General features: G+C 37.7%; 1 protein-coding gene across 15 annotated transcripts in view; it reads left to right on the top strand.

Annotated features, from left to right (window-relative positions):
- RAPGEF2 (Rap guanine nucleotide exchange factor 2) overlaps window positions 1-20,869 on the top strand; it is a 214,642-nt gene extending 193,773 nt beyond the window's left edge. For 7 of the 15 annotated variants that reach the window (XM_019733141.2, XM_019733140.2, XM_074338380.1 and 4 more), the window contains 14 exons: window positions 2,418-2,575; window positions 3,204-3,444; window positions 4,627-5,010; window positions 6,474-6,685; window positions 6,776-6,899; window positions 7,536-7,559; window positions 8,588-8,811; window positions 10,366-10,572; window positions 12,197-12,349; window positions 13,134-13,256; window positions 14,471-14,696; window positions 15,221-15,780; window positions 17,573-17,878; window positions 18,819-20,869. In XM_019733141.2, coding sequence (XP_019588700.2) covers window positions 2,418-2,575; window positions 3,204-3,444; window positions 4,627-5,010; window positions 6,474-6,685; window positions 6,776-6,899; window positions 7,536-7,559; window positions 8,588-8,811; window positions 10,366-10,572; window positions 12,197-12,349; window positions 13,134-13,256; window positions 14,471-14,696; window positions 15,221-15,780; window positions 17,573-17,878; window positions 18,819-18,844 — 2,968 coding nt within the window. In that variant the 3' untranslated portion in view covers window positions 18,845-20,869. The remainder of the gene's footprint in view (window positions 1-2,417; window positions 2,576-3,203; window positions 3,445-4,626; window positions 5,011-6,473; window positions 6,686-6,775; window positions 6,900-7,535; window positions 7,560-8,587; window positions 8,812-10,365; window positions 10,573-12,196; window positions 12,350-13,133; window positions 13,257-14,470; window positions 14,697-15,220; window positions 15,781-17,572; window positions 17,879-18,818) is intronic. The other 8 variants (XM_019733145.2, XM_019733144.2, XM_074338385.1 and 5 more) reach the window with 4 other exon arrangements.
- The last annotated feature ends 533 nt before the right edge of the window (window positions 20,870-21,402 follow it).

Below are 21,402 nucleotides of genomic sequence, written 5' to 3'. Positions count from 1 at the left end.
GAGCTGTGCCCTCCACAACTAGATTGAAACAACTACTTGACTTGGAGCTGATGGGTTCTGGAAAAACACACTTAAATAAATAAAAAAGTTCAAAAAAATAATAATTATATTTAAAAGTGGGCTCAGTAAACTGTAGAATCTATTCTTTGGTATGATAGATTTGATTTAATAAATTTACTAAGACTTCTCAGAAATCAGCAAGTGTTTATGAAGACTTTTTTTTTTTTACAAAGTCACTAAACTATTCAATCAGAGAAATCTTCTAGAATACTCTCGAACATTATCAGTTTTACAGAAGCTAAGATGCTGAATGATGGGAAATCGGCAAGGGTAGGCCTGATAGAGTGATGTGAATAGAGGAGGGAGAAAATGGGTGAGGCAAGAGGATTGTAGAATTCAGATCTAGTTGTCAGGTAAGTAGGGAGAGACTGATGACCCAGAGAAAAGAGGGATTAAGTCAATAGACTATAAAATCAACAAAGGCCAATAAACAATTTTAGTAACAATGAGAGAGTTGGAGAGGTCAAACAGTAAGCGGATGTATTCAGAGATGGAAATTTCTGAATTAAGTCTTCATTATAAAGTAATTTCAATCCAAGAGTGTCTCCATGTCTGTGGATAACAGAGATAGTGGCCAGAGCAGAGAATTAGATCATGTTAGGTGTTAAAATGTTGTAGAGAAACATTTCTTAAGAAGGCAGCTCTTTTGGGGTGTGCCTGGAGTATACTAGCATTGATGGTCGTTTGTGCCAGGAGTGGCCCGAGCAGTTACTGTTTCCCCAAAAATAAGACCTAGCTGGACAATAAGCTCTAATTTGTCTTTTGGATCAAAAATTACTGTAAGACCCAGTGTTATGTTATGTTATGTTATATTTTATTATACCTGGTCTTATTTTACTATAAGACCGGGTTTTATATTAATTTTTGCTCCAGAACACACGTTAGAGCTGATTATCCGGCTAGGTCTTTTCGGGGAAACACGGTACATCTTTGACCTGAGCCCATAGTAGTCTCATGTCATGAACTACATCTAATATTTTTGGCAGTAAAGACTGGTTTATATGGTTGAAAAATAAAATTCTAATAATGTGAAGGTTTTAATGTTTCACAGGACGTTAATACTTTTAGTCTTTCTTTATATGCATGCCTGTGCGAGTGTGTGCTTAAATGGAATTTTTTTCTTTTTTTGTCATGGACTTACCTGTAAATTTGGAAGCATTTATACTAAAATCTTTAATTTTTGTTTTGACTTTAAAAGAAAACTCTTGTCCTTGCTTTTTTCTTTTATAATTTCCATTTCCCCAAAAAATAAAGAGAAAGGATGCTGCTAGATCTCTTTTTACCATAGCCATTAAAAATAGTTGGAATTATCATCAAACTCTAATGTCTGAAAAACTAACTGGCGCTAAATGCCTTAATTTTATTTATGACACCTTGGTTTACATTCCAACCTGAGTATAATTTTCTTTCCTCTTGTTTCAAGGTATTTATAGAAACTAGACAGAATTCTAACCATTTGCTTATGATCTAGTTGTTTTGTGGGTGTACATGCATATTGTTTTAATTTGATGTTTTGTTTTGGAAACCGTTGACCCTTCAAATCTGGAAATAAGTTTTAATATATTATTCAATCATGTTTCAAGAGTTGTCCACAGTAACAGGCTTTTTATAAATGGAAATGAGTTTGTAACTACCCATAATATGCAGTATTTTTCTGGGAACTTAAATGTATAACTAGAAATTTTGAGTAGAGAATTAAAAGTGAAAGTGAGTCATTGGATTTCCATTGCCTCTTCTTTAATGCTAAGAAATGTCACCGTGCATCACTGATTTTTATGCTCTGTATAATTAAGAAATAATGTCTGTGTCAGGGTTTATTTGCATTTGACTCCATAGTGATTTCATTTATTTTTCTGAAATATTGGAGAATGAAATTGGGAGTTTGGATTTTTTTTTCCACTATTCGTTTTCTCAATTTCTTCAGTTCTCAAAGATCAGATTATAAAAGAATTTATCATTGTGATGCAGAAGCCATCCATTCAATTCAACAAAATGCATTCTTTTTTTCTTTAATGTGCTTTTTCTTAAATCTATTTCCATCAGTAACTAGAGCTTATCCTTTCTTGGATATATTTCTGTATGGAGAAACTACTAATATTTGTTATGGTTTGTCTTGTTAAAAAGACATAGGTTTCAGAGAAACATACTGTACATTTACAAAACAGCAAAATAAATTGAGTTGGATACACTTAAGCAATAATTGCTTTTGCAATTTTTAACCAAATTTATTAATGATATTTTTGCGTTAACTGCGAGTTTTATGAAATCGGGTTTGTTTATGGTCTGTATCTATTATAAATGGATGAGTTGAAACTTTTTAACTTGTTGATTATTTTCTAATTTTCTTCTTTGTTCAGTGATATTGGGATTGGTCAGTCTCAAGATGACAGCATAGTAGGACTAAGGCAGACAAAGCACATCCCGACTGCATTGCCCGTCAGTGGAACCTTATCATCCAGTAATCCTGATTTATTGCAGTCTCATCATCGCATTTTAGACTTCAGCACCACCCCTGGTGAGCATTACCCATCCTCCTTTTGTTTTATCTTCATAATCCTTCTCCTGTGACAATGGTAATGCTGTAGCGTATCTCTCTTGGTTTGGCATGGATTAATCAGATGCTCAGAGTCAGCGTGGACCTTCCATTTCAAGCAGTTGGAACTCGTTCTTTTTTATTCTTGGGAATATTTTGAACGACTATAGGCAAGTCAATCTCCTGAACTTGCATTCTCTTTTACAGAATGAGGATAACATACCATGCAGGTATTACTAGGTCATATTAAATAAACAGAGTAAAAGGCATATTTTAGGTCAGCTTAATGGGCTTTTCAATATAATAAAGATGAACTTTGGATTTACATTTTTCAGTTTTTGCTACTAACCCAACGATCTTGTGGGCCACTGGTGTGTGTCGATGTGTTTGCCTTTGTCTGTAGCTCATTCAGTGATCTGTAGGGGAAAAGGTGTTCTTGTAACTCGTCAGTATGTTGACTGAATCTCTGGAAAAGAGCTGTATATAGTAAGGGAGAGGTAAAAGTTTAGTATTATCTTTTCTACAGAGGTTTTTTCCGATGACTGCACTTAACTGTATTCCCATATATTAAACTCCTTTCTGCTTAACGTATAGCTTTTCTTTCCTGCAGACTTGCCAGATCAAGTGCTAAGGGTTTTTAAGGCTGATCAGCAAAGCCGATATATCATGATCAGCAAGGACACCACAGCGAAGGAAGTGGTCATTCAGGCCATCAGGGAGTTTGCTGTGACTGCCACCCCCGATCAGTACTCACTCTGTGAGGTCTCTGTCACACCTGAGGGAGTCATCAAACAAAGAAGACTTCCAGATCAGCTTTCCAAACTTGCCGATAGGATACAGCTCAGTGGAAGGTATACAAAACCTATCTTTTTGGATTTGTTTACCACCCCCCGCCCCCGCTTTCCTGTTTCAAGCCCACATCAAGGTCTAAGAGATGAACGTTTTCAAAGGGTTTTTTAAATGAGTGAGTAACCCTGCAGATTGAGGTTTTTCTCTCCTTCACCAAGAATTGCTTTATCACAGTAAATGCACACTGGAAATTTCAACCTTCACAAGGAACCTCTTAACTCTTTTGCTGCGATGCTTGGATGTGTTTTCCTGTGGCTTGCACTGTCCACATCAAAGATGTTTTGTATGCCATAGTTTGTAACGTTTTGTAATAATTTCATTTGTCATCAATCCCATTAGATTCTAATTTATCTATACTTAAATCTAATTGATGTCACTTAGTATGGTTTGAGTATTTTTTGCTAAAATTCAACATAATGGTAAATTTATTACCATACAACAAAGATTTAAAATATATATATATATAATGTCATTTATGTACAAAGCAGCTCAAAATGTTATTAAATGCATAAAATAGTCAAAATATCAAGTTTTTATTTATTGTGGATTTTTGACTCATTTTGGAAAAAAAAAAACAAAAACTTGAAATCAATGCAGTGAAAGAGTTAAGAACTTGTTCAAAACAAGGGTTCTGTGACCTGAATGTTTTTAGTGCCCCCTCAATGTGCAAGCATTCACTTCTCAGGCTTGCTTGTTAGGACACCGGGCAGGCAGAATGGGAGCGAAAGCCTCGTGTAAAGTCACATTGGATTGTTCCAACTTGAACCCATCAATAGTCACAGAATCTCTCTGGGAAAAGTAGAATGATGACCTGTGTCTGATCTCTCCTGCTTCCTCCTCAGAGCCTAGTTCCTTATTTAAACTGAAAATTTTAACGTAGCTATTTTCTGTCATTTTTAACAACAAAAAAGTGAAATATCAAGAAAACAGGGAAGGACAGGAGAAAAAGGAATTACAACTGGTATACATAAAATTCCATGTGATGTGTTAGTTTCCATCAGTGACTTCTGGATAGGTGGTTCTGTGATCTGGTGTCGAACTTAGCAGCTGCATTCTCGTAGTCAAAAAGAATTCTTCCTTCCTTGGATTCACTGTTCTCTCAAACATTCTATAAAAAGTAGCATTCTTCTTTCTAGGAATATCATGAGACTCGCTTAGGCTTTGAATTCTGTGTTTTTTTTTAGATATTACTTGAAAAACAACATGGAAACAGAAACCCTTTGTTCAGATGAAGATGCTCAGGAGTTGTTGAGAGAGAGTCAGATTTCTCTACTGCAGCTCAGCACTGTTGAAGTTGCCACTCAGCTCTCAATGCGCAATTTTGAACTCTTCCGCAACATCGAACCTACTGAATATATAGATGATTTATTTAAACTCAAATCAAAAACCAGCTGTGCCAACCTGAAGAAATTTGAAGAAGTCATTAACCAGGAAACGTTCTGGGTAGCATCTGAAATTCTGAGAGAGACGAACCAGCTGAAGAGGATGAAGATCATTAAGCATTTCATCAAGATAGCACTGCACTGCAGGGAATGCAAGAATTTTAACTCAATGTTTGCAATCATCAGGTAAGAGCATATTTGTGTTAAGATGCAGTTCATTTTACAGGTTAAAAAATGTGTTCCAATCCAGGAACACCATATAATTTGTGTAAGTGTGTATCGTCGTTTTTAATTGAATCCTATTAAACAATTCTTCTTCTCTGAATCCCAATCTAATCTTTAACTTAAAATCTCTTGTATGCTGATTTGGAGCCCAGAAAAATTTATAGTCAACCACTTTTTTTTTTTTTTAAGCTCTATTACCTTGGACAAATTATTTGAACTTCTCTGACCATCAGTTTATTACTCTTTAAAATAACAATATGCCAGAGTTATATTGTTAAAACTCTGTAGATTAAAGTAGGTTAAATGATATATAGTAGTCCCCCTTACCCATGGGGTATACGTTCCAAGACTCCCAGTGGATGCCTGAAACCACAGATGGTACCAAACCCTAATATATACTATGCATTTTCTTACACATACGTACCTATGATAAAGTTTAATTTAAAATTAGGCACAGTAAGAAATTGACAACAACTAATAATAAAATAGAACAATTATAACAATATACTGTAATAAAAGTTAGTGAACGGCTTTGGGGACATTTTTAAGTAAAGTAAGAGTTATTTGAACACAAACACTGCAACACTGTGACGAACCTACGTGGCTACTAAGTGACTAATGGGTGAGGAGCACATACCGCACAGACACACTGGAGAAAGGGGTAATTCATGTCCCAGAGCAATGGTGTGGGAAGACGTGAGATTTATCATTCTACTCAGAATGGCACACTATGAATTGTTTATTTTCTGGAATTTCCCATTGACTATTTTCGTACTGGAGTTGACTGCAAGTAACTGAAACCACAGAAAGTGGAACCGTGGATAAGGGGGAACCACTGTAATGAGTGTGGGGTTCCATCAGCCAGCACAAAGAAGATGCCCAGTAAATGTTAATTTTCTTCCCTTGTGAGCTCTTAGATTATGGCTGGAAGGAAATATAAGCTGAAACGATGAGCTAAATTGATGTTGATGGTGATTATTAAATTGGTCATTTCCTCTGTCTAGGAGTTTGATTATATTCTCATTACTATTATGACTTTTGTTTTATTTTATTACTATAAAATATTTGGCCAGGCTGCTATGTGCCAAGCACCACTCTATGTATGGAGACAAAGCAACGAAAAGCTCATGATACTTACATTCTAGTGGTTTTGGTCGTAGTAAACAAATTGGGAGAGTATAACGGGAAGAAGAGTAAAACTAAAACCTCTTGATCCTGACCCTACTTCCATCTTCCATTGTTGTTCCCTAGAATTATTAATATAATAGTTTCTTTTGACTCTTTCTGTAAATTTCTTTTGACTCTATACAGCATATGCACAGGTGTTAATATGTTAATCAATCTACAATGTACTATTTTACTTCCCTCATTTCATAAGGTTGAGTCATTTAATTTTATATCATTTTTCCATTTTTTCCTCTCAGTGGCCTAAACCTGGCACCAGTAGCAAGGTTGCGAACCACCTGGGAAAAACTTCCCAATAAATACGAAAAGCTATTTCAAGATCTCCAAGACCTGTTTGATCCTTCCAGAAACATGGCAAAATATCGCAATGTCCTCAATAGTCAAAACTTACAACCTCCCATAATCCCTTTATTCCCCGTTATCAAGAAGGATCTCACATTCCTTCACGAAGGTAAATATAAAGGAGAGGATTTCTACCTTCACTTGTGGAAACATAAAATAAGTGCCACATGAAACCCTTTTTCTTCTTTGCCAATTATAGGAAATGACTCAAAAGTTGATGGGCTGGTCAATTTTGAGAAGCTAAGGATGATCGCAAAAGAAATTCGTCATGTTGGCCGAATGGCTTCAGTTAACATGGACCCTGCCCTCATGTTCAGGACTCGGTGAGTGTGTCCTCTTCAGTAGCACATATGGGTTTAGAGAAGGTTGAGTTTAAAGCTTCCTAATAAATTAGAGAGTTGTGGATGTTTATATATGTAGCATGGCAGAAATTGTATTAGGTCATACAGAGAATCTCCATTGAGCTCTAATTTGGAATAAATGTCTTATTCTGCATCAAGAGCACCGTTAACTGTCACCGAAAACAGTTTGTCCTTCAGACATTTGTCCTTCACTTAACATGAGGCACAATTATTTGTTCCTTATTTTTCAGAACACTGACTTGTAGAGCTAAAACCCATAATTGGTGGTATGAACTAAAATATGTAAATAACCCAAACGGTATTTTTTCAATATGCACACAATGGATTTAGCTATCAGTATAGTAAAAAATGGTCAGTCCAGTGAAGGAGAAAATAGGAGTCAGTCTTTTAGAACAACAAAAAAAAGTAAATGTATTTGTCTTTTGAGCCACATAAATATTTCTGGTAAAGTTGTGTGTGTGAGGTGATTATGCAGTTTAATGTTTGTGGGCTTCTTGTACTGCTTATCCAAAAGTCTAGTCCTTTCTTTCTGAGCTTGTGATCTTTCTGTCTCTCTTTCTACACCCATGCTTCAATCTCCATGGCTCTCACTTACAGGAAGAAGAAATGGAGGAGTTTAGGGTAAGTGCTGGAGACGTTGCAGACCCACACACAGTTCTTATTCTGCTCATTGCATTGTTTTCTTACCTGCTATGTTTTCTGAAGCTTTGCATTTTTGCATTTTTTTTCTTAACCCTCTTGCTCTAGCAGAATTTCAGTTGACAAACTGACTTCAAGTTTAATCTGTTGGGGCTTTTGCTTTTGAGGTCATGATCCATGAGAGCTGTGAAATGATTGATGATTGGTCTGGGGACCTGTAGGTCAGGCATGCTTCTCAGCTTTCAGAAAGATTTTATTTTAATAATATTTCTGTGTTTTAAAATGAGAAAAGCCTAAAGTGGGGTGAGGGGAGGAAGGAAAATTGTGCAATTTAAATACGATTGCACAGATATTTGAGAAGTCAATATAAATGTAATGTAAAAGGTGTGCCCCTAGGTGTTAAAACGAAATTTTTTACAGCTCAACTAACTACTGTTTTCATTCTATAAACCAATTCTTTTTGAAAATAATTCTTAACAATTCATGTGCTAGTTTCTATACATAAATGTTTACATTTGCATGTCCATTTTATTAACAGTTTGACCATATTACTTTAGAAACTCACTACATTTAACCCAAGGAATAAGAAAACAATTGTAAACATTGTAGCTATTTTTTTTTAATCTGTGTAAAACATCCTCTTTTGGAGAAGTAAATTTAATGTAAGTCCTAATTGTAACTGTATTCTTGCATGAGCTTTTATGTATAATTACTATTATTTGCTGGCTTCTGTGAGAGGGGACTGCCTTGAATGCTCTATAGATGTGAAAAGTAAAATTTCCTAGTTAGAGCAGAACAGATGCCAGACATACATAGGTATGTATGTAGGATTCTTTTTTAACTTTAAGAAAATTGCATTATTCTATATTACTTTGTGTAGCAGTTTACTTACCAGAATGAAGCATGTGACGTTTTGAACATAGAATATTTATATAAGTCTTGGCACGTTTCAAATGCAGTAATCCCATGCTAGAGTGAGCTGCATATCTATCTACCTTTCCATCTTCCAGGTCTCTCAGCCAGGGTAGTACAAATGCAACAGTGCTAGATGTTGCTCAGACAGGTGGTCATAAAAAGCGGGTACGCCGTAGTTCCTTTCTCAATGCCAAAAAGCTTTATGAAGATGCCCAAATGGCTCGGAAAGTGAAGCAGTACCTGTCCAATTTGGAGCTAGAAATGGATGAGGAGAGTCTTCAGACGTTATCACTGCAGTGTGAGCCGGCAACCAACACATGTGAGTCTTTCCTTACGGCGGCTGCAGAATCTGATGGGAATGCAGACCTGTTTCCTAGACAGTGGTGCGGGCGGTGACAAAACACGGCTTAGCACAGAGGGGGAATAACATCTTGAGACCCACCAGCTTTCCCCTTGAAGAGGGCTGTTGAAGACCATGCAGCCCTGTCCGAGGCTAGGCCTCATGTGCAGCTGGGCGAGTGTGGGGAGGATGGCACCGCAGACTTATTTAGGATGACTTTGGTGTTGGTTTCGTCCCCACACAGCCCGTAGGCAGGCAGAGGACACCTGGGTGGATGCAGCTCCCATTCATATCCCTACTTGTTTCACACAGATACTTGCAAAGTAATGGGCCAGCTGAGAGGGGTGAGGCGTCCACCAGGTCAGAGCAGCACAGAACTAGGTGTACTGACTGCCTGTCATTCCCTCAGCCCAGACAGCACCCCGTATGCAGTGCGTCCGCCACGTAAAGCAGTACTTCTGCCACACGGGGAACCACAGCTCAGCCTAATATGTAGCTTCCCAGACTTTAAACATTTGGCCAGGCTAGAAATGGGGGCAGTTTTCTCTTTATTGCATCTGAATCTGTAAGACGGGTATTTTCCATTTAGGACACAATTTGGGTCTTTTATATGTAGAATGTAATGTTAGATAGATGACTGGAGGAAATTCAAGTTATTTAGAGTTATCCAGGACACGGTAAAGGCTCTTGTGTCATGATGAAGAAGAGCTTGTCCTCTGAAGTCAGATTGGTCTGAGTTCCAGTCCTGTTTGTTCGTTATCCTAGCAGTGTCACCTTAGGCAAGGTACTTGAGCTCCCAAATCCTTAGCTTCTTTATGTGTAAAATAGAGGAAGTATGCATATGTCACTGAGTTGATTTTAACACTGATATGCTATATATACAGCATTTAATTGTCCTAGTCAATTGATTTGCCTTCTCTCTGCCATGGAATTATACACTCAGTGTAATACTCAAGTAGTATTGGCTGTATTAGGTAGTATTAGAGCTAAATTAGATAATTCTACCTCATAGGACACAGAATTTGATACTAAAAAGATTGCAGTTAATACCATTTATTAAATAAAAACTAAGCTCATATATGTCAAGGAATTTTGGACACCATTTTAGAAAAATAATTCCTAACAATTTTCCTTTGTAGTTTTTAATCATATACTTGTGGGTTTCATATATATATATATATATATATATATATATATATATATATATGTATATATATTTACACATAATATATCAAACTATGCACATTTTTCTGTTTTTATTTTTAATGTGGTATTTAATAGTATAATCATCTTCTGAGACAGCTAGTTTAATGAAGTAAATATCTGTGTCCTGTCACGCCTTGAATATTTTCGGTCACGAGGGTTCACCTCCTGCCCCCATCCCTGTCCTTTGTGTAGGCAACAGGAACAAGGAGAAACGTTGTATGTAGTATTCTTACTGCAGAAAACGTGCGTGGGGAGCTAAAAGGATCTGGTATGTAGCTACTAACGTCTTACATTTCTTGTTCTATTTTCAAACCAAACCATGATCAGTACCGAAGAATCCTGGTGACAAAAAGCCTGTCAAAACCGAGACCTCCCCGGTGGCTCCAAGGGCAGGGTCACAGCAGAAAGCGCAGTCGCAGCCACAGCCTTCACAACCGCAGCCACCCCATAGAGTCAGCCAAGGGCTGCAGGTTCCTGCCGTGTCCCTTTATCCTTCACGAAAGAAAGTGCCGGTGAAGGATCTCCCACCCTTTGGTAGGTGATTAAATTCACATCCTCTCTTGGTGCTATTTCCTGGTCATGCTTTTCAGATTAGGAAAAAATGCTTCGCTTGGATAAAATAACTTCATCTAATGTTCCCGAGTCTCCCCGCTGATTTGCTCCCTCTTAACAAAGCATTAATGTTCAGCAAGTTAACGTTGACTTTTGCCGGTGGAAAGGACTGAACGTATAAAGCATCTCATTTAATCATGCTCATTTGTCATGGTGGGGGCTGGGGGGCATGAAATGGTGGGGATGATGCTTTTCTGTATTTAATTTTAAATGAGTACAGAAATTGCTTTGTCCATGTACATTATTTAAAGAAGTTTTACCTTATGATCAATGAATTACTGGGATTTAGGCAGACTATTTTTAAGTGAAATGATTTGTCTGGAGGTGAATTCTTATTTAGTGAATCCCTGATACTGTAACTTGGGGTGGGGTGTGGTGAGGGTCACACAGTTAATTCCTGGATGTTAAGGAGCCAAACCATGCTTCATCCTTTCTGTTAAAAGTAATAGATCTCCTAGTTTTGTTTCTTTGTGTAAATGATAAAACAAAATTATTTTTCATAAAAGGTACTGGTGTTTTTCTACCTATATGTGAAAGTAAACACTGTTACTAAAAGGAAAGAAATTTTTTAAAAAACTGGTAGCAAAGAGTTTATTTAGATAAAATAGTGTATTGATAACTAAGGTAGTTCCTGCCCAGTTACACCCGGTCCTTATGATTTGAGCCAGAGTTTTATAGTACATCCTTCATATACTCTATCTTTGCTGGTTCCTACTGATCAGCAAGTGTCCCATTTGTTGGGCCTAAAGGAAAAGAGAAAACAATACCTTTACTTGACATTTCCCCTTTCAAATATTTGTGTTGCTCCCCCATCACAAAGAAACTGAATAGCATGTTTCTTGACCACTATGTCCCATGCAGTCTGACTTCTGTTTCCTCTTCTATACTGAACATCTTATATCAAAGTTACTTAGTCTTTCTTTTAGCAAAATACAGCCTATTAGCCCAAACGTAGATACTATATAAAACTATCTCCCACTTTCCCAGAGAGAATATCTCTCAAAATATTTTTAGGACTTTATAAATGAGGATGTAATACTCATGATCATGTGCCTTCTTATGATAATTAAAAACAAACATTTAAAGTCACGTAATATAAAATATTAATTCAGAGATGCTGAGTACTCTGGCAGATATCAGTCAGAAACAAATTGCAGGTATCTTGTGTCTTCTATAAGCTTACTGTCTATACCAGGGGTGTCCAAACTGTGGCCCGCGGGCCAACTGCGGCCCACAATCCATTTTTTATTGGCCCGCAGCAAATTCCAAAAATATATTTAGTTTACTTAAATAAACCAGGTGAGGCAATACGGACGTCGAGTGAGTGGCCCGGCTGTTTGTGTATTTTACCGCATATGGCCCTTGGCGAAAAACATTGAAAAAAGTTTGGACACCCCTGGTCTATACTGTGAAGAGTACAAATTGTAAATGCATTGAAACTAAATGTAATATTAAATCTTAATACAAAAAAAAGTTTTTTAGTTATTAATGCTATTTCTTTTCAGTCTTGAAAATACACATTTAAGTTATTTTCTTTCTCTTATAGGCATAAACTCTCCACAAGCTTTAAAGAAAATTCTTTCTTTGTCTGAAGAAGGAAGTCTGGAGCGTCATAAGAAACAAGCAGAAGATACAATATCAAATGCGTCTTCACAGCTTTCTTCTCCTCCCACTTCTCCACAAAGTTCTCCAAGGAAAGGTAAAGCTAAATTACTTACTGTTTCCCTTTATAGCAATCTATATATTTCAGCTATAATAAATTGCAGAGTTACCTATTACATCATTTTTTATGTTACAGAGTCATTTAAAATGATCTAATATATAACAATCGATGTTTTTTTTCCCTCTCAGTTTATAAATTTGGAAGAATTTTGGCATTTTTTAAATATTATACTTGTAGTAAATAGTGTTAAACTTATGAATGTATACGGCTTTTTAAAAAGTACCTTTAAGTTTTTTATTTATTGTAAGTGTGGAAATAATTATTTTTACGCTGAAAGCTGTTCTAACTAAATATGATAATAAAACATCAGTTACAGAGTAGGGAGCTTTAGAAACATAAGAAAAACTAATACCTTCCTGATTTATTTTTTCATTGTATTAACATGGGTCTTGATTTACCTTTTTTGTTGCTACCTTGTTTTATTTTTAAACAGATTAAATTTTAGGCATTCAAACTTTCCTCCCTATGTTGATACCTTCTTATAGTAAAATAGTAGATAATTTTCTGCCACTTAACCCTCCAGGTTACTTTCTTTTCCTGCCCTTTAGTTGAATGGGTGTAAGCCAATGATGAATGCTAAGACAGTTTTCCCTAGAGGAAGGCCAAAAAGATTAATAAATTGTGAGATTTCACTGAAGCAACATATACCTCTTCTGTTTTACTTTTTAGATATTTCAGACACCTGCATTTTGTGTGGGTGTCGGTCTCTACTGTCCTTGTAAATGGATATATCTAAATTCTTCTCTCATCCTGTTGTCAGGTGGCAGTGGCAATCAACTGAGATCTTTTGGCTCCGGGCAATTGGACTTAACCAGTTCCTCCTCTTCTCTTGGAAGTGAGAACAGTAACAAGAATAACAATGCACCACGGACCTGTGGGATAGGTGGGGTTTATAGAACCAAAAACGGGGTGGGAAAGAGAGGAATCATCTCATTAGTTAAGGAAAATGGGAGAATTCCTCTAAATGTCAAGGGCTCCATCTGAGTGATTCTTTTCTCTAGAGATATTTTCTTGAGCAGACTGTTCAGGGAAGGCTTTAAATCTTGTCGGTCAGAACTTGTAGTATGGTTTATTAAAAGACACTTCATAGGTGAAGACATTAAATCTTATCAAGACCTGTGCAACCTTTAAAAAATAAATCAGGAATTAACAATTTACTAAAAGGATGGGGAAGTACTCTTTAGAGAGTAAATTAGCAACAATTAGGTGCTACAGATTTAACATTTTTATTAGGTAAGGTGCATTGAAAAATTTGCATTGCATATATATAATCATATAAAATGAATATTCTAACTAACATGAGATCCTTAGTAATGTAAAAAGAAAATGAGTACTAAGAAAGAAGATTTGGATGTTTTTTTCTTTAAAAATATCAAAATAAGCCTTTGCCTTTGTGATTTTCAAAATTATTTTTAGCAACAAAGGAGTTAAGGGTCCTTCAGGTCAAAAATGGATATCCGTTTAGACATTTTAAAATGATGGTCTAAGGAGAAAACAGATTTTGTAACATTACATCCTTCAAAACAAATGGCTTTTATACAATTTGTCCACTATATTATTAATGTTAGAAAAACCAAATGGCAGAAATCCAAAGATATTTTCTTCAGTTTTTATTTCTTATTCTTATATGTCCACTTAAAATTAGAAGTATAATACATATTTCCAGTTGAATCATTCTGTGCCATAAAAACAGTTGGAAATGAGATTACTGACTTGGTTTGAGTTTGAAAGAAAATATTCTTTTAAATCTGATCACAGTTACTCTTCATCGTTTCTTTTCTATAAACTAATAATAGCACAATTTGTATTGAAGGTAGCTAAGAATAGTGGAGCAGTGCCATGATTTCTGCATCATTTCCTGGCTCGCCTAACAGTGTTTCCTTTTTTCCTCGCTAAACTTTCATTAAGCAAGTTAAGCTTCATTTGAGTAAATGATCTTTATCTCAGTTACCTGCTCTCCACAAGTAAAAGGTTTTTCCCCCCACTTCAATGGTGATACCTTTGGCCTTCATTTTGCTTTTGCTTCTATTTGGTAGACTTTGGTTATATGTGATAAACATATAGCATCTAATTAACATACTTGTATTTCCCATGCAGGCTATACTTTGGCTCCCAGTGGTACTGTGGATAATTTTTCAGATTCTGGTCACAGTGAAATTTCTTCACGATCCAGTATCGTCAGCAATTCTTCCTTCGACTCAGTGCCAGTCTCGCTGCATGACGAGAGGCGTCAGCGGCATTCTGTCAGCATCGTGGAAACAAACCTGGGTGTGGGCAGGACGGAAAGGCGGACCATGATTGAACCTGACCAGTACAGCTTAGGGTAGGTGCCTTTTCGTTAGTGTTCTTTTTCATTCTTTCTTCCATCTTTTAAGAATGAGTCCTTTTTTCTAGATGTATATTTCTATTTATTTTACACAGCGCCTAAGAACTTTTCTCCCATGCTATTTTTGTTGTGCTTGTCGAGTTCGGTGTATTCTTCTTGATGGGAGTACAGTGAGTTGTTCTGTGCTGAAGGCAGAGGGTGTCTTTAGGATGTACCTCAGTTCTTTTGTATGGACTGTCTGTGAAATAATCAGATTACATTGAGCCTTGTAAGGAACATGGTCCTTTAGTATAAGCAAGTAATTGGGGTTTTTCCCCCCTCTTTATTTTATGGTAATGACACGACAGGGTGAGAAAATTGGAAGTGGCAGAGTTGGCCACTAGAATGCAGTTCGGTGGTACTTTCATCCTTTCCCTGGGATGAAAGAAAGCCACCTTTCTAGGAAGAAGTATTTTGGTTTTATCATAGGTTTGTTAGTTAACAGTCTCGCTTTTTCCTTTTCATTTCTTTTGACCACTTAGGTCCTACGCACCAACGTCTGAGAGTCGGGGCTTATATGCCACAGCTACAGTAATCTCTTCTCCAAGCACAGAGGAGCTTTCCCAAGACCAGGGGGATCGGGCTTCACTCGATGCTGCCGACAGTGGCCGTGGGAGCTGGACCTCATGCTCAAGTGGTTCCCATGATAATATACAGACCATCCAGCACCAGAGAAGCTGGGAAACACTTCCGTTCGGGCACACTCACTTTGATTATTCAGGGGATCCTGCAAGTGGATGGGCCTCAAGCAGCCATATGGACCAAATTATGTTTTCTGATCATAGCACAAAATATAACAGGCAAAATCAAAGTAGAGAGAGTCTTGAACAAGCCCAATCCCGGGCAAGCTGGGCCTCTTCCACAGGCTACTGGGGAGAAGACTCAGAAGGTGACACAGGCACAATAAAGCGAAGGGGAGGGAAAGATGTTTCCATTGAAGCTGAAAGCAGCAGCATACCATCTGTGACCACAGAAGAAACCAAACCTGTTCCCATGCCTGCCCACATAGCTGTGACATCAACTACTGCAAAGGGACTTATCGGTAAGCTGATTGGAGACTTTGGCATGTCTGGCTCATGGCTTTCATCTAATTTATTTCAAAAGTAAAAATCATGTGTTTGTGGTTCTTTTCCTCATTTTGTCCTCTTCCCCCCTCACCCCATTGCTGTATAGGGCTTGAAATGAATAGTGGTTAAGAGCCCAGTTCTCTGGTCAGGTACATGTAAATACTTTCCAACATAGTATACATTCAATATATCTTAGCTATCAGGATCAGTAGGTTGTCATTATGGATATTTTCTGGTCTCGTATTGATCTTTTTAGCTGAAAATTATCGGGAAGGATGGACATTGTAGAAGAAGAATTTGTTTAGTTGAAACTTTGAAATATTTTATTATTCTATTTTGTTCCCCTGAATTGTACTTAAAACTTTATACTTTTCATATTTAACCATCTTCTGTTGATTTTTGTTACACAGAGAAATTGTTTCTGCGCTAAACAGATTTTCTCTGTACGTTATGGAACAAGGCAAAGAGTGCTCAGAGAAAACATAAAGCTTACATAGTAGTCAGGCAGCTTGGAGTTGCAATCACTGTTTTGCCACTTTCCTAGCTTTGTGGCCTTGAGCAAGGAATGGAACTATGTCTGTTTCCTCATCTGTAAAATGAGTTTAACAATTTCTACTAATACAGCTCAGCTGGTGTGAGGATTAGAGGAGTTCTCTGAGAAGCATTTAGAACAGCGCCCAGATAGTAACTGATTAAGTGTGTGATAGATGCTGTTGCTTTGCTACGCTGTCTGTTGTGAAGCTTCTCATGTCCCCTCAGTCCTACCAGGGTGTGTTTTCTATGGCGTATTTAACGTCTGTATAATTGAAGTGTGGGAACAAATTCAAGGAGATAGAGTGAGAAGTTCTGGAGTATAATCATTACAGACATCGCTTTGATTAGTAGGGAAATTGTAGTCATTTTACCATGTAAATAGTCATGGATGGGTGTCCAATTTAATATCCTTTCAAGATGAACAAGGAGATGACAGTTAATACCTATTCTTTGGTTGCAAATTTTAAAGCACTTTCTTTTAACCAGCTAATACTCAGACTTTTTTTACTGCAGAGGATAGAAGAATGATTTTTAGTTCCGAACGGTTCAGTCTAGAAACTTCAAGAAAATAAAACGTTGATTTTACTTACGTTTACAAATTTCATGTTCTAGGTCATGAACATTAATAAAAGGATTTTTTAAGAAAAATACATACCTTACATGTAGTTTTGGAGTTTTTAGATTTGCATTTTTTTTTAAACTACTTTTTCAAATTTATTTTGATTCACTGTTTTCTGAAGTGAGGCCCAAGACCGGAAGTAACGTGGAATTGATTCCTGCCTGATAAGGGTAAATGCCCAGCAAAGAGGGAATAGCCTGCCTTGTCCTTGGGGCTGGCGAGTATGCCACTTTTACCAGGCTAACTACTAGCATGCTCCGGGCATAGTACTGGGTACCTTTTATGATCTCCCTTTGCTTAATCTTTCCAGTAAACCCGAGGATTCTATGTTAACCTTATTACTATTTTATTAAGACAAGTAAGACAAGTGTTAAAAGTTTGTTTAAAATAATTTTCGCCACACCGAGAGACCTGTTGAGAATACTCGCTTCGGTTAGCATCCGTTCCCCCGCCTGTCACCCCCCACCTCTGTCCCAGACCACACAAAATCACATTTGCTATTACACTGTACGTGCTGTCGTAATGATTATTCGATAGGTTTTCATGCACATGGCGTGGCATGAAATATTCTTCGACGGCATTTTTAACGGCTCGTTCATTTGTCTTCACTGCAGCGCGAAAGGAGGGCAGGTATCGAGAGCCCCCGCCCACCCCTCCAGGCTACATCGGAATCCCCATCACTGACTTCCCCGAAGGGGCTGCCCATCCAACGAGGAAACCTCCGGACTACAACGTGGCGCTGCAGCGATCCCGGATGGTCGCCCGCCCCGCCGACACGGCCGGGCCTGCCCCCGCGCAGCAGCCGCACCCGCTTCCTGCGAGCGGCAGGCCGGGGAACAAGCCGCAGTGGCACAAACCCAACGAGTGCGACCCGCGCCTCACCCCCTATCAGTCTCAAGGGTTTTCCGCCGAGGAGGACGGTACATACGCCTTCTTAAAACCCTAACGTTAGATGTGTTCGCTCATGCTGCCTGTACGCTTGCCAAGGCGTTTCTGTTTTCTTAACACTGCCATCACCTGTGTCTCTAGCCATGTACTACACACAAAGAACGTTTTCTATGCAGAGTTCCAAATTTGGGGTTCAAGCTTTTGACTGCTTTCATTGTGTGAGTTGTTTGTGTGTTTGTTTTCTAAATGGCTTAAGAAATACCAGAGATTGCAGAAGTGGTCACTTGTCCTGGTGTGCAGGTGGCTGGATTTCTTTCCTAATTCTCAGAGCTCTGTGGAAATATTATAGTTGGACTTCTAATGAGGTCCAAGCGAAAGCCTGGTAAAGAAATACATTTCTCTATGACTTTTTTTTGCCTGCCTTTTATATACCTACCTGGCTACGCTAGAATGAGGCTGAGGAGGGAGATATGCCCCCCACCCCTTTTCTTTTTTTAAGTTTCGATTTTTAACATGTTTTAGTACACAAATAATCATTACAGAAAAAAGAAAACACAAAAATGAAAATTACTTATAATCCTGCCACTGGGCAGATAACCACTATGAACATTTTGTACGTATCCCAGACTTCTTCATGAGTATGTAACTCTATTATAAAAAATAAAAATCACATGCTGTTTTATATCTTTTTTCAATGAATTAACTTTCCAATCAATAAATACACCGTGTATCTATTTTTGTAGTATATGTATATTTAAAGATATGCATCAGATATACTTTAGTTTTAATTTTTTTTTATTATTATTAATCGTTACCTAGAAAAGGAGACAAGGATTTTAAGTGAAGTACACTAAAAAGAATAGCCATGGTATGTTTTTATTTAGCACATCAGTGAACATATTCTCTCTAAGCACATGAAACGAATTCTTGCTCATTGATTTTCTTTTTTCCTTTCCTGGTTTGTGTTTACAGAAGATGAACAAGTATCTGCTGTTTGAGGCACAGGCTTTTCTGGATCCAGCGTGAGCCACCTCCAAGGACAACACAGCATTGGAGCCTTGGAACTCACCTTCTGAGGATGGTGGACCAGTTTGCCTCCTTCCCTGCCTTAAAAGCAGCATGGGGCTTCTTCTCCCCTTCTTCCTTTCCCCTTTGCATGTGAAATACTGTGAAGAAATCGCCCTGGCACTTTTCAGACTTTGTTGCTTGAAATGCACAGCGCAGCAATCTTCACGTTCCCGCTGTTGCTGCCTGCCACGTCACAGTATCATTCCAAATTCCAAGATCATCATGACAAGATGATTCACTCTGGCTGCACTTCTCAAAGCCTGGAAGGATTTTTTTTAAATCTTCCTTTTCGATTTCCATCCAGTCCTAGCACTTGGTCTCATTGGGATGATGAGAAACGCTAGCCATTGAACTTCACGGGGCCTTTAACCCACCAAGGAAGATGAAGAAAAACAATGAAATCCTTTGAGTACAGTGCTTGTCCACTTGTTTACAATGTTCTCCCCCCCCCTTTTTTTTTAAATGAGTTTAAAGATTGTGTTCAGAGAGTAAATGTTATATCCATTTAATGATTACAGTATTATTTTGAACCTTTAAGTAGGGTTGCCAGCCTGGGTTTCTAAAAAAAACCAAATATGCCGGACAGGGTGTGGTCACACCAAGAAGAGGGGAAGACCTGGCTTGCGACCCTGTCTTCCCATGTCCTTCTGGCCTCACCCGTGAAGTGCCCTAACTTGGAGAAGTATAAAATGTTAGCCAATTACTTAGATACCAAGACACCCCATCCACGCCTTCCCCAGTGGGTGGGGTTCTCTATAAAACTGTTTGCACATGGCCAGGGGAGGGAACTAGGACTTTTGTGTCCTTTGTCTGAGCCTTATGGAGTGTAGGACAGTGTCATTTGAGGGCGTGTCCTGCTCCATTGAGATGGATGGCAAACCCCATTTTTTTTAAGTTATGTTTCTTTGATTTTTTTTGTTAATTTAGTTTTAGGGACTTTTTTTTGTGTTTGTTTTTTAAAGAGAAACATTTATAACTGGATAGCATTGCAGTGAAAGCAGCTTGGGATGTTGAAGCTAATGCCAGCTGTTAATACTGCTCTTTCAAGACAGCCTCCCTTTATTGAATTGGCATTAGGGACTAAACAAGCCATTGACGTGATAAAAGATCAAAAACCTGGTTAGGTATGCCAGCCTTTGCAAGGTGGGTTAGTCACCAAAGACTAACCGCCAACTGGCGCTAAGTGGCTCTATGGACAGAGAAGGCCTAAGTGTAGCAACCACCTGCTCACAGCTGCTATTAACCCTATAATGACTGAAATGACCCCTCCACTCTATTTTTGTGTTGTTTTTGCACAGACTCCGGAAAAGTGAAGGCTGCCAATCCGAGTAGTACTCAAATGTGAGGAACTGCTGGTCTTGGATTTTTTTTCCATTAAATTCAGCTGATCATATTGATCAGTAGATAAACGTAAATAGCTTCAAATTTTAAAAGTCGAATTGCAGTGTTTTTTTCACTGTATCAAACAATGTCAGTGCTTTATTTAATAATTCTCTTCTGTATCATGGCATTTGTCTACTTGCTTATATATTACATTGTCAATTATGCATTTGTAATTTTACATGTAATATGCATTATTTGCCAGTTTTATTATATAGGCTATGGACCTCATGTGCATATAGAAAGACAGAAACCTAGCTCTACCACAAGTTGCACAAATGTTATCTAAGCATTAAGTAATTGTAGAACATAGGACTGCTAATCTCAGTTCGCTCTGTGATGTCAAGTGCAGAATGTACAATTAACTGGTGATTTCCTCATACTTTTGATACTACTTGTACCTGTATGTCTTTTAGAAAGACATTGGTGGAGTCTGTATCCCTTTTGTATTTTTAATACAATAATTGTACATATTGGTTATATTTTTGTTGAAGATGGTAGAAATGTACTATGTTTATGCTTCTACATCCAGTTTGTACAAGCTGGAAAATAAATAAATATAACATAAAGCCTTGTCTATATTCTTAATGAATCGTGCATGATTTTTATTATCAAAGTGTAATAAAGCCCTTGGGTCTCACAAAAAGATTAAGTCCTCAGGAGGCTGAGGAGACAGCCTACTTAGCCTGCAAACGGCCCAGTAGCCTAGTCTTTTGTGTAGCTTTCTGTTGATTCAGAGGAAAGAAATCAATATCGTTGATGTTAAACCAAATCATGTTCAGAACTCACAGTGTTTCTTGAGACTCAGTGAAAAACGAAGATCAAATCACTGTATATTTACATGGCTTTTGTCGCTTCTCAACCCTTTTCCAATAAAAATCTCTGGGACACACTATTTTAATTCCAGGTGTACATACTGAGAAACAGGACTCCAGAGAACTTAAACTGACCTTCAAGACCATGGCCACTAAGTTAAGAGTACAATTTAGCTAATGATTTGAACCTTCTGATGCATACACAAAATGTCATTTTGATGTCTGTATGTCCTAATCTGTTGTAAGTCCGAATAATTCAGTGAATCAGAAGGTCGCTTATACTGAAAAAAGGT

Source organism: Rhinolophus sinicus, linkage group LG07, assembly GCF_036562045.2.
Source record: "Rhinolophus sinicus isolate RSC01 linkage group LG07, ASM3656204v1, whole genome shotgun sequence".
Lineage (NCBI taxonomy): Eukaryota > Metazoa > Chordata > Mammalia > Chiroptera > Rhinolophidae > Rhinolophus > Rhinolophus sinicus.
Note: the sequence above shows the minus strand (reverse complement) of the source record. Positions and strands in the feature narration are given on the sequence as shown.